General features: G+C 51.1%; 1 protein-coding gene across 1 annotated transcript in view; it reads left to right on the top strand.

Moving 5' to 3' along the window:
* The window catches only part of DOCK10 (dedicator of cytokinesis 10), a 243408-nt gene that overhangs the window by 166421 nt on the left and 63310 nt on the right, over positions 1-13677 (top strand). Inside the window, exons 28-29 of the mRNA XM_064152795.1 lie at positions 1129-1275; positions 6390-6473. Of these exons, the coding sequence (XP_064008865.1) occupies positions 1129-1275; positions 6390-6473 (231 nt within the window). The remainder of the gene's footprint in view (positions 1-1128; positions 1276-6389; positions 6474-13677) is intronic.

The raw sequence follows: 13677 nt of genomic DNA, 5'->3' as shown, positions 1-13677 counted from the left end.
GATAAAATACAGAATCCTGGGGGGTACACAGGGGTGGACTTTGCTTCTTGACTCATCAACAAAACAAATGCTGTTATCTTGTAAAATACTGGGTTTATCCACAAAACCATTGTATTGCCTGGTAGGCTGAAACTTGTTCTTCCTAGAACATAACTGGTGGGCCAAAAATACAGTGGCATCAGTTGCATCCATGCAGTTGCATGAGTGGGGTTAGAATGGAATTGAGAATTTCTGCTGGTTGCACAATGGGTAATTGTGCAAGAGAGCAAAATAAATGATCTCGAAACTCTTCAATATCTTTATTGATGATCTGGACGAGGGGATTGAGTCCAGCAGCAGTAAGTTTGCAGATGACACCAAGCTAGGAGCAGTGGTGGATCTGATGGAGCCCTGCAGAGGGACCTGGTTGGGCTGGATGGGTGGGCAGAGGCCAATGGGATGAGATTGAACAAGGCCAAGTGCAGGGTTCTGCACTTTGGCCACAACAACCCCAAGCAGCACTACAGGCTGGGGCCAGAGTGGCTGAGAGCAGCCAGGCAGAGAGGGACCTGGAGGCTGTAGCCAGGTGGGGTTGGGTTCTTCTGCCAGGCAAGCAGCACCAGAAGAAGGGGACACAGTCTGAAGTTGTGTCAGGGGAGGTCTAGGCTGGATGTGAGGAGGAAGTTGTTGTCAGAGAGAGTGATTGGCATTGGAATGGGCTGCCCAGGGAGGTGGTGGAGTCTCTGTTGCTGGAGGTGTTGAAGCAAAGCCTGGCTGAGGCACTTAGTGCCATGGTGTGGTTGATTGTTTAGGGCTGGGTGCTAGGTTGGGCTGGCTGAGCTTGGAGGTCTCTTCCAACCTGCTTAGTTCTATGATTCTACTTTGCTTTGAGCAAATGTCTCTTGATGGAGAGCAGTGCTTTGACTCCTCTTCTGCCTGATTGTCAAAGATACTCTTGGCAAATAAATAAATATTTCATGGGAAATAGTGTTTTCCACTTTCCTATGGACTTGATTCTTCCTTTCAGAGTTTATATTTAGAAGAGGTCCATGGAATGTGTTTTGTTGTCTTTATTCTTGGCCCGAATGCACTTTTCTGTTCAGTGTGCCACATCACACAGCCTGCAGTGATGAACCCTTCCCTTTTTAGGTTCATCGGACTCAGAGGTTTCCAGAAACGTTCCAAACAGAGGTGGACACACTTGTGATGATCTTAGCAGACCATGTGGTTTGGAAGTACAAAGATGCTCTTGAAGAAACCAGGAATGCAAACTACAGCACAGCCAAATTTCTCAAGGTGAGATGCTCTGCGCATGTATTTTTCTCACGCAATGCACACTTGAGCTTCTTCTCCTCCAGTCAAACAGAATAAAAGCAATTCTAACTGAAAGATGGCTCAAATTCCCTGTTTAGTGTTGCCCCATGGAAACCATTCATTCATCTAGTGTGTGAGAACACAGATGTAAAAGGAGTTAAAGCATCACAATTGGTAGCTTCACTGTGGGATGACTATGAAACAAGCGTGGCTGCGTCACCTGGAATACTGTGTCCACTTCTGGGGCCCCCAACACAAGAGCAGGTCCAGAAGAGGGCCACAAAGATGATCAGAGTGCTGGAACACCTCTCCTGTGAAGACAGGCTGAAAGAATTTGGGCTGTTCAGTCTAGAGAAGATAAGACTCTGGCAAGACCTTTATAGCTACATTTCAATAATATCTGAAGGTGACCTACAAAAAGGCTGGAGAGGAAATATTTAGAAGGGTTTGTGGGAACAAGACAAGGGGCAATGGTTTTAAACTGGAGCAGGGTAGATTTAAGTTGGGCATTAGGAAGAAGTTAATGCAAGGAGAGTGGTGAAATACTGGATACAGCTTGTCCAGGAACGTGGTTGAGGCCCTGGAATGGGCTGCCCGGGGAGGTGGTGGAGTCGCCGTCCCTGGAGCTGTTCAAGGCAGGACTGGACGTGGCACTTGGTGCCATGGTCTGGCCTTGAGCTCTGTGGTAAAGGGTTGGACTTGATGATCTGTGAGGTCTCTTCCAGCCTTGGTGATACTGTGTGTGTGATACTATCCCTGGAGATGTTCAAGGTCAGACTGGATGTGGCCACAGGCACCTCTAGTCCAAGGTGTCCCTGCTGACTGCAGGGAGGGTTGGACAGGATAACCTTTGACAGTCCCTTCTAACCAGGTGCAATCTGTGACTTGAAGTAACTTTTCCTGTGCCTTTGGGTGTTTGAGAATGCAAAAGCTTTGTCTAAGTCTGCTTTGAAACAGTTCTGATGAGCTGTTGAGCATAGGAATATTGTCTGGCCAGATAGTTAGTTTCAACTGCATACCTGCCATTGATGTGCAGCAGTGCTGCTACTCAGGGCGTCCCTGGAGGTCTTCCAGAAAAGCCTGGATGAGGCACTTAGTGCCATGGTCTGGTTGACTGGGTAGGGCTGGATGCTAGGTTGGGCTGGATGATCTTGGAGGTCTCGTCCAACCTGGCTGATTCTATGATTCTGTGAATACTAGGGTCAGTTTTAGGGCACTCACTGTAAGAAAGACATTGAAATGCTGAAGCATTTCCAGAGAAGAGAGAAAGAGCTGGTGAAGGGTCTAGAGCACAGCTCTTGTGAGGAGCAGCTGCAGGAACTGAAGCTGTTCAGCCTGGAGAAGAGGAGGTTGAGGGGAGACCTTCTTGCTTTCTGTAACTCACTGCAAGGAGGCTGGAATGAGGTAAGGGTTGATCTCTTCTCCCAAGTAACAAGTGATAGGACAAGAGCAATGTGATGGTTTGGGTGTTCCCTGCCCCCCCCCCCACTTTGGAAATCACCCAGACTAGACCCAGACAGCTCTGGAAATTGAATGAAGCTCTGGAAATTGAATGAAGCTTATATTTACAGCTGGCACTATAGACAAGCAGATAGTTACAGTATAGACAGTTATAGACAGAAATAGACAAGGGAAAAGGTAATACAGAAACACAGCATCCCTCCCAGAAACCTGAGTCCACAGGAGGGGCTCCCAACTGCCCTTCCACCTTCTCCCACCCCTCTCAACCTCACCCCAGTGCCAAGGAAGAATGGAGGCTTGTCCAGGGGCTTAGAAAGCAAAGTGGATTAATCAGAGAGACAGCAGAGAGGCTAGAGAGAGAAATGCAGCACAGCCAGTTCCCCCAGGAGAAGCAGCAGAAGTGACTCCCCTGTCTATGTTTGGATTCTTGTTGTATCTCTCAGCAAGCCTATGAGTGAGGTAGACATCAGCCTTGTTTTCCTTTCACAGCCTGTAATCTAGTTCTTCTCACCAAAACATTCTAGCTAGGCTCAAACTAGCAGAAGGAAACAGCCTCAAGTTGTGCCAGGGGCAGTTTAAGTCACATATTAGGGATAATTTCAACCCTAAAGGTTGGTCAAGGTCTGGAACAGGCTGCCCAGTGAAGTGGTGGAATTCCCATCCCTGGATGGGTTTCAAAGCTGTGTTGTTATGATGCTGAGGGACATGGCTTAGTGTAGACCTGGCAGTGCTGGGTTAATGTTTGGGCTTGGTGATCTAAGAAGTGTTTTCCAGCTTAAGGCTGTGGTTCTGTCATTCTACAGAGCACTGCATGCGATCCATGCTGAAACCCAGGCTCAAATCTTTTATGATGCTTTATTGATGATCTGGAGCAGGGGATTGAGTCCAGCAGCACTAAGTTTGCAGATGACACCAAGCTAGGAGCAGGTGTGGAGCTGTTGGAGGGTAGGAGAGCCCTGCAGAGGGACCTGGCCAGGCTGGATGGGTGGGCAGAGGCCAGTGGGATGAGATTGAACAAGGCCAAGTGCAGGGTTCTGCACTTTGGCCACAACAACCCCAAGCAGCACTACAGGCTGGGGCCAGAGTGGCTGAGAGCAGCCAGGCAGAGAGGGAGCTGGGGATACTGGTAGAGAGGAGCTGAAGATGAGGCAGCAGTGCCCAGGTGGGCAGCAGAGCCAATGGCATCCTGGGCTGGCTCAGGAACAATGTGGGCAGCAGGGCAAGGGAGGTTATTCTTCCCCTGTGCTCAGCACTGCTCAGGACACAGCTTGAGTATTGTGTCCAGTTCTGGGCCTCTCAATTCAAGAGAGATGTTGAGGTGCTGGAAGGTGTCCAGAGAAGGGCAACAAAGCTGGTGAGGGGCCTGGAGCAGAGCCCTGTGAGGAGAGGCTGAGGGAGCTGGGGGTGTGCAGCCTGCAGAAGAGGAGACTCAGGGGTGATCTTATTACTGTCTGCAGCTACCTGAAGGGAGGCTGTAGCCAGGTGGGGTTGGTCTCTTCTGCCAGGCAAGCAGCAACAGAAGAAGGGGACACAGTCTCAAGCTGTGCCAGGGCAGGTCTAAGCTGGATGTTAGGAGGAAGTTGTTGGGAGAGAGAGTGATTGGCATTGGAATGGGCTGCCCAGGGAGGTGGTGGAGTCATTGTCCCTGGAGGTGTTGAAGCAAAGCCTGGCTGGGGCACTTAGTGCCATGGTCTGGTTGCTTGGCTAGGGCTGGGCGCTAGGTTGGACTGGCTGAGCTTGGAGCTCTCTTCCAACCTGGTTGATTCCATGATTCTATGAGGCAAGAGGGACTTGGTGGTTGTGTGGTGATGCAGATTTTCACGCTGCTCCTGTGTGGTGCTGAGCTGAACTGTGAAGGCAGGGATGTTGTGTTTGATGCTGCAGCAGATGATGGTGTTCTAGTTGCTGTCTGAATCCTATCTGCTAGAAGGAGTGATGCAGGTTCAACATGGCAGGGCCCTTCACCCTGCTGGGATTGCAGCAGCCTCGTTTGAATGCTGTGTATCAGAAGGCTCAGGGCTTTGGTAGTTCTGCAGAGTTCAGGGGCAGAAGAGAAGAGGAGATTCTGGATTGCATTGCCTGTCTGACTCTGCAGGGACAAAACGTTGGTAACCTGTTTGGTTACCTGTTGGTAACCAACGACCTCAGAAACCTTCTCTGTTTTTTTCTGTTCAGCCTTTTCTTTCTGCCTTTTCTGCTCAGCCCCAACAGTCACCAAGAGCAGTGTTCTCCTCCTAAAGTAATGTAGTGGCCTATCTGCTGCTAACGAGGTAACACAGCTCACAGGCAGCAAGTGCTGTGACAGGAATGATCCCTCGAGCCATCGCTGTCACCAAAAGAGACATTCAGGTCAGCATCCCTCACATACCACTTGTAGCGATGGAGTGTCACAGCTCATGAGGATTAGCTTTCTCCGTGGCAGTGTGCACTGGGAGAGATACTTCAGACACAATAAAATGAAAAGTTGGAGCAGATTTCTGAACATGAAAAACTCAAGCCAGTTTCACAACCTCCCTGGTCCTCCTTGTGCTGCTATCGCACTAATGTCACAAAAGATTCATGTTTAGAATCACAGAATCAAGCAGGTTGGAAGAGAGCTCCAAGCTCAGCCAGTCCAACCTAGCACCCAGCCCTATCCAGTCAACCAGACCATGGCACTAAGTGCCCCAGCCAAGCTTGGCTTCAACACCTCCAGGGACGGTGACTCCACCACCTCCCTGGGCAGCCCACTCCAATGCCAATCGCTCTCTCTGACAACAACTTCCTAACAACATCCAGCCCAGACCTGCCCTGGCACAACTTGAGACTGTGTCCCCTTGTTCTGTTGCTGGTTGCCTGGCAGAAGAGACCAACCCCACCTGGCTACAGCCTCCCTTCAGGCAGTTGTAGACAGCAATGAGCTCTGCCCTGAGCCTCCTCTTCTGCAGGCTGCACACCCCCAGCTCCCTCAGCCTCTCCTCACAGGGCTCTGCTCCAGGCCCCTCCCCAGCCTTGCTGCCCTTCTCTGGACACCTTCCAACACCTCAACATCTCTCTTGAATTGAGGAGCCCAGAACTGGACACAGCACTCAAGGGGAGTGCTGAGCACAGGGGCAGAAGAACCTCCCTTGTCCTGCTGCCCACACTGCTCCTGATGCAGGCCCGGATGCCATTGGCTCTGCTGCCCACCTGGGCACTGCTGCCTCATCTTCAGCTGCTATCTACCAGCACCCCCAGGTCCTTTTCCACCAGGCTGCTCTCAGCCACTCTGTCCCCAGCCTATAATGCTCCTTGGGGTTGTTGTGGCCAAAGTGCAGAACCCTGCACTTGGCCTTGTTCAGTCTCATCCCATTGGCCTCTGCCCACCCATCCAGCCTGGCCAGGTCCCTCTGCAGGGCTCTTCTACCCTCCAACAGCTCCACACTGCTCCTAGCTTGGTGTCCTCTGCAAACTTACTGATGCTGGACTCAATCCCCTCGTTCAGATCATCAATAAAGATGCTGAACATGACTGGGCCCAGCACTGATCCTTGGGGAACACCACTAGTGACAGCTGCCAGCTAGAGGCGATAGGCAGCAAACAGCCAGGGAAGTGAGGCCATGTACTGCTTTTTTTGGGCTATAAAATAACAATTCTTGTTTTCCTCCCTTTCTTAGCGCTGTTTTACATTTATGGATCGTGGATTTGTGTTCAAGATGGTCAACAATTACATAAGTATGTTTGGAACAGGAGATAGCAAGGTATGTGTCTGACTTTTTCCTGTTTGCTTTTTTTCCAAAGTGACTCTCTGGCAGAATATTCTCTTATTGAAGCTATTCATGATCCATTCTGTAGCTTCAGCACGCTTGGAACTCCAACCAGTGGAAATGTTTGCCCTAATACATGCTAAAGCCTCTTGCCTGTGAGCTGCCTCTCCCCTTTTTTAGGAGTAACCAGCAGTGCCCAAACAGCTTTATGAGCACAGACTGAAAGAGTTGGGGCTGTGCAGGCTGGAGCAGAGGAGGCTCCCAGGTGACCTTCTTGTGGCCTTCCAGGATCTGAAAGGGGCTACAAAAAAGCTGGGGAGGGACTTCTCAGGATATCAGGGAGTGGCAGGACTGGGGGGAATGGAGCAAAGCTGGAGGTGAGGAGAGTCAGAGTGGAGGTGAGGAGGAAGTTGTTGAGCATGAGAGTGGTGAGAGGCTGGAATGGGTTGTCCAGGGAGGTGGTTGAGGCCCCATGGCTGGAGGTGTTTCAGGCCAGGCTGGCTGAGGCTGTGGGCAGCCTGCTCTAGGGTAGGGTGTCCCTGGGCATGGCAGGGGGGTTGGAACTGGCTGCTCCTTGTGGTCCCTTCCAACCCTGACTGATTCTGTGATTCTAGCTACTCACTGAGCCTCATGAGAGCAGACTCTCCAAAGACTGCTTAGACCAATGCAAAAGGCTGGATTTAAGTGTTGATGCTTTGGAGAATACACCTGTGGTTTGGTCATGGAATCACAGAATGGTTTGTGTTGGAAGGGACCTCAAAAGTCATCTAACCCAACCCCTCTGCCATGGGGAGGGACGCCTTCATTAGACCATAGAATCATTTCAGTTGGAAAAGACCTCTAAGGTCATTGAGTCCACTCACTGACCTAGCACTACCATGGTCATTTAACCATGTCCCCAGTGCCATGTCTGCATGGTCCTTTATCACCTCCAGGAAAAGTGACTCCACCACCTTCCTGGACAGAATTGTTTAGACTTCAATAGGCCTTTAAGGTCACCAAGGAAACTTAGCAACCAGGCTGCTCAAAGCCTCATCCAGTGTGACCTTGAATATTTCCAGGGATGGGGCATCTGTGACCCCTCTGGGCAAACTGTTCCAGTGTCTCACCCCCTTCTTCCTTACATCTCATCTCCTCTCCTTCATTTTAAAGCCATTACCCTTGTCCTTATCACTGCATGCCCTGGTAAAAAGTCTATTGCCAGTTTTCTTGGAGATCCCCTTTAAATACCGGAAGGCTGCTATAGACAGCCAGTAAATATCAGGAGCAATTCCAAAGAGTTTGTTTTGGGGGAGCCCAAACTAAGAGCTTATGAAGGCTGGGGACAGTGGCTGAGAGCAGCCAGGCAGAAAGGGAACTGGGAGTACTGGTAGATAGTAGCTGAAGCTGAGCCAGCAGTGTGCCCAAGTGGCCAAGAGAGCCAGTGGCATCCTGGCTTGCATCAGGAACAGTGTGGCCAGTAGGACAAGGGAGGTTATTCTTCCCCTGTACTCAGCACTGGTCAGACCACACCTTGAGTGCTGTGTCCAGTTCTGGGCCTCTCAATTCAAGAAGGATGTTGAGGTGCTGGAAGGTGTCCAGAGAAGGACAACAAAGCTGGTGAGGGGCCTGGAGCACAAATCCTATGAGGAGAGGCTGAGGGAGCTGGGCCTGTTTAGCCTGCAGCAGAGGAGGCTCAGGGCAGAGCTCATTGCTGTCTGCAGCTACCTGAATGTAGGCTGCAGACAGCTGGGGTTGGTCTCTTCTCCCAGGCAAGCAGCAACAGAAGAAGGGGACAGAGTCTGAAGTTGTGCCAGGGCAGGTCTAGGCTGGATGTGAGGAGGAAGTTGTTGTCAGAGAGAGTGATTGGCATTGGAATGGGCTGCCCAGGGAGGTGGTGGAGTCACCATCCCTGGAGGTGTTGAAGCCAAGCCTGGCTGGGGCACTTAGTGCCATGGTCTGGTTGATTGGCCAGGGCTGGGTGCTAGGTTGGCCTGGCTGAGCTTGGAGGTCTCTTCCAACCTGGTTGATTCTCTGATTCTCTGAAGTCACCATTGTGTAGACTCAAGCCAGCCTGTGACATCTCTGTTTCTTTGAGTGAACAGTCTGCTCTTCTCTCCTTGAAGGTGGCAGGGAGGCAAATCTATTCCACATTACTTTTTGCTGGCCTTGAGGAAAATTTCCTCCAGGCTGAATTCTTTCTGAGATGCCTCTAATAGTCAATGATGCAGTTTGAACAATGAATTTCAAATTACAGGAGGTCCCAAATTATTCAGCTTGGCTCCTTTACTTCTCATCCATCAGGATGAATTATGAGATCTTTTCTTTTTCATGGCTGGGTTTCCAAGCTGTCCTACCAGCCTGTATGATACCAGAAAGCAGTCAAGATATACACTTGGAATGAGTCATCTTCCCCAAAAAATGTTTTGTCTGTCAATTTTTTATCATTCTTTAGTGTTGATCTGGGCATATATATCCAGCATCAGTAAGTTTGCAGATGACACCAAACTAGGAGCAGGTGTGGATATGTTGGAAGGCAGGAGAGCCCTGCAGAGGGACCTGGCCAGGCTGGATGGGTGGGCAGAGGCCAGTGGGATGAGACTGAACAAGGCCAAGTGCAGGGTTCTGCACTTTGGCCACAACAACCCCAAGCAGCACTACAGGCTGGGGACTCAGTGGCTGACAGCAGCCAGGAGGAAAGGGACCTGAGGGTGCTGATAGATAGTAAGCTGAAGATGAGGCAGCAGTGCCCAGGTGGGCAGCAGAGCCAATGGCATTCTGGGCTGGCTCAGGAACAGTGTGGGCAGCAGGACAAGGGAGGTTCTTCTGCCCCTGTACTCAGCACTGCTCAGGCCACACCTTGAGTGCTGTGTCCAGTTCTGGGCTCCTCAATTCAAGAGAGATGTTGAGGTGCTGGAAGGTGTCCAGAGAAGGGCAACAAAGCTGGTGAGGGGCCTGGAGCACAAACCCTATGAGGAGAGGTTGAGGGAGCTGGGCCTGTTTAGCCTGGAGAAGAGGAGGCTCAGGGGTGATCTTATTACTGTCTACAACTACCTGAAGGGGCATTGTAGCCAGGTGGGGGTTGGTCTCTTCTGCCAGGCAAGCAGCAACAGAAGAAGGGGACACAGTCTCAAGTTGTGCCAGGGTAGGTCTAGGCTGGATGTTAGGAAGAAGTTCTTCACAGAGAGAGTGATTGGCATTGGAATGGGCTGCCCAGGGAGGTGGTGGAGGCACCGTCCCTGGGGGTCTCCAAGCAAAGCCTGGCTGAGGCACTTAGTGCCATGGTCTGGTTGACTGGATAGGGCTGGGTGCTAGGTTGGACTGGATGAGCTTGGAGGTCTCTTACAACCTGGTTGATTCTATGATTCTATGATTATTGTAGGCTTGCTTTGCTTTTTGCTAAGGCCAGCTTCATGCTGCACTTGGGTCTTTCAGCTCATCTCTGGAACAGATGTAGAATGGAGCCTCTTGCTGTGTGGATGTTATAGCTTAAAGTCTGTAACACTGCAGATAATATTATGCAATCTGAAAACTGTTGGCACAAGGCAAACTTCCCTAAATATATTCAACCACAGAAGCAGATGCTTAGTTAGAAAAGCTACCAGTGGAAAACCTTGAGATTAGACAAAGCAGAGCTTGGCACCTTCTTGTGCCACCCAGCATCTCTCCAGCATTACTAGACAGTCACTACCCAGCCACCCAGCATCCCTCCAGCACCACCAGCCTCCCAGCATCCCTCCAGCATTACCAGACAGCCACTACTCCTCCACCCATCACCCCCCTAGCACCACCAGCCACCCAGCATCCCTCCAACATTACCAGACAGCCACTACCCAGCCACCCAGCATCCCTCCAGCACCACCAGCCACCCAGCATCTCCCCAGCACCACCAGCCACCCAGCATCCCTCCACCTTTACCAGACAGCCACTGCCCAGCCACCCAGCATCTCCCCAGCACCACCAGCCACCCAGCATCCCCCTGGCATTACCAGGCAGCCACTACCCCTCCACCTGTCATACCCTCAGCACCACCAGGCACCCAGCATCCTGTCCAGCATACCAGCCACTCAGCACCTTTCCAGCCAACCAGTACCCCTCCATCCAGCATCCTCCCCAAGCCAGCTATGAGGATTCATGAAAGCAGAATCACTGTGAGCTGAGACAGAATCATAGAATCAAACAGGTAGGAAGAGAGGTCCAATCTCATCCAGTCCAACCTAGCACCCAGCCCTAGACATTCAACTGGTACCACTGTGGAAGTGTTTTTGTGGTGCTGGAAGACAAGAACCAGAAAATAACATCAGAGGTTTGTGACTTCAGGGAGAAAGGTTTTACTTTCAAACATCTAGGCAAGAGTCAGCAGTTTAGACATACTACAGGATGATTTTCTGAGTGTCTTCTGCTCCTTTAACTGCATTGTTTGTGTTTCAAGGAGGTCATCAGTTAACCAGGTTGGAAAAGACTTCTAAGATCATGGAGTACAACCTATCACCTAACCCTTCTAGTTAACTAACCCATGGCAACAAGGGCCTCATCCAGAGTCCTTTTAAACACCTTTGTAGATGGTGACTCCACCACCTTCCCAGGCAGCCCATTCCAGTGCCAGTCACTCTTGCTGTGTGCTTCCTCCTAACATCCATCCTAAACCTGCCTTGGTGCACTTTGAGGCTGTATCCTCTTGTTCTGTCTCTGGATGTCTAGGAGAAGAGACCAACCACTGCCTAGCTACAACCTCCTTTCAGGTAGTTGTAGAGAGCTATGAGGTCTGTCCTGAGCCTCCTCTTCTCCAGGCTGAACAACCCCAGCTCCCTCACTCCCTCCTCATAGGGCTTCTTCTCCAGCCCCCTCAACTTTTTGCCCTTCTCTGGGCATGTTCAAGCACCTCAACTTCTCTCTTGAATTGAGGAGCCCAGAACTGGACACAGCACTCAAGGTGTGGCCTGAGCAGTTCTGAGTACAGGGGCCAAAGAACTTCCCTGGTCCTGCTGGCCAAACAATTCCTGATAGAGGCCACTGATCATAGAATCATAGAATCAACCAGGTTGGAAGAGACCTCCAAGATCATCCAGTCCAACCTAGCACCCAGCCCTATCCAATCAACCAGACCATGGCACTAAGTGCCTCATCCAGTCCTTTCCTGAAGGCCCCCCGGGACGGTGCCTCCACCACCTCCCTGAGCAGCCCATTCCAATGCCAGTCACTCTCTCTGGGAAGAACTTCTTCCTAACATCCAGCCTATACCTACCCTGGCACAACTTGAGACTGTGTCCCCTTGTTCTATTGCTGGTTGCAACCTGACCTCTTTCCTCAGAAAATCTGCCTGAATGCCTAACTTGTATATGCATCAGGTTATAGCATTGCAGTTGGAATGTATTGGAGCTGTGAATGAAACACCATCATTTCTGTTGCACAGAAGCACCCCTCACACTGCTCCGTGTTTTGACATTTAAACATTGCTTGGAGGAATATTTATTCAGAAGTTTCAATACCTAACTAGAGTTTGGTTAAATGTTCCCTCAAAATGTCACAGCTCCACTTGGGAAGCACGTTTCAGGTGCTTCATGTCTTTATTTGCTGTCAGACCCTCAGTTGCATGTCCAGCTGTGATCCTGGTGCGCCTCTGCAGCAAAGCTAAACGCTTCAGGAAATCATTTCCCACCACCTGGCAGACCCTGGGAAGTGTCTGTTCCAGGTATCCCAGTGTAATGGTAGCTGCAAAAATCATAGAATCAGCCAGACCCACTCTAACCTAGCACCCAGCCCTATCCAGTCAACCAGACCATGGCACTAAGTGCCCCAGCCAGGCTTTGCTTCAATACCTCCAGGGACAGCGACTCCACCACCTCCCTGGGCAGCCCATTCCAATGCCAATCACTCTCTCTGACAACAACTTCCTCCTAACATCCAGCCTAGACCTCCCCTGCCACATCTTCAGACTGTGTCCCCTTGTTCTGTTGCTGCTTGCCTGGCAGAAGAGCCCAACCCCACCTGGCTACAACCTCCCTTCAGGGAGTTGGAGGCAGCAATGAGGTCTGCCCTGAGCCTCCTCTTCTGCAGGCTGCACACCCCCAGCTCCCTCAGCCTCTCCTCATAGGGTTTGTGTTCCAGGCCCCTCCCCAGCTTCATCGCCCTTCTCTGGACACCTTCCAGCACCTCAACATCTCTCTTGAATTGAGGAGCCCAGAGCTGGACACAGGACTCCAGGGGTGTCCTGAGCAGTGCTGAGCACAGGGGCAGAAGAACCTCCCTTGTCCTGCTGCCCACACTGCTCCTGAGCCAGCCCAGGATGCCATTGGCTCTGCTGCCCACCTGGGCACACTGCTGCCTCAGCTTCAGCTCCTCTCTCCCAGCACCCCCAGCTCCCTCTCTGCCTGGCTGCTCTCAGCCACTCTGTCCCCAGCCTGTAGTGCTGCTTGGGGCTGTTGTGGTGAAATGCTGCAGTTTGATTTCAGGGACTGCCAGGCTTAACCACAAGAGAACTAAAAGACTTTTACAAATACATTTTAATGCTGGGGCAGATGTTTGCCTGAGAACAGTGAGCTGAGAAGTTGAAAACAATTTATTACTGGATATTGTGTGTTGTTTTGTTATGCCTCAGGAGCACATCACTGAAGTGGGAATGATAAATTTTTGAGGTAGTTCCAAGGCTCTGTAAAAGATCAGGGAGAGCTTCTTAGAAGGGACATACAAAGGAAATAACACCTAAATCATTGAATGGTTTAGGTTAGAAGGGACCTCAAGGATCAGCCAGCTCTGACCCCCTGCCATAGGCAGGAACACCTCCCACTAGAACAGGTCACTCAAGGCCTCATCTGACTTGGCCTTGAACACCTCCGGCAGGAGCAGCCACAACCTCCCTGGGCAACCTGTGCCAGTGTCTCACCACCCTCACTGCAAACAACCCTTTCCTAACAGCTACTTTCAGTCTCCCCTCTGCCAGTTCAAACCCATTCCCCCTTGTCCTGTCATTACCAGACCTTGTCAATAGTCCCTCCCCAGCCTTCCTGTAGCCCTCTTCAGATACTGCAAGGCCACTATAAAGTCTCCTCAAAGCCTTCTCCTCTCCAGGCTGCAGAGCCCCAACTCTTGTAGCCTGTCCTCATAGCAGAGCTGCTGCAGCCCTCTGAGCATCTTTGTGACCTCCTCTGGACTGGCTCAAACAGTTCCATGTCCTTCTTGTGCTGGGAGCTCCAGAACTGCGCCCAGGACTGCAGGTGGG

The sequence above is a fragment of the Pogoniulus pusillus genome, chromosome 13, assembly GCF_015220805.1.
Source record: "Pogoniulus pusillus isolate bPogPus1 chromosome 13, bPogPus1.pri, whole genome shotgun sequence".
Lineage (NCBI taxonomy): Eukaryota > Metazoa > Chordata > Aves > Piciformes > Lybiidae > Pogoniulus > Pogoniulus pusillus.
The sequence above is the reverse complement of the archived record's forward strand: the minus strand, read 5'-3'. Positions and strand labels throughout refer to the sequence as shown.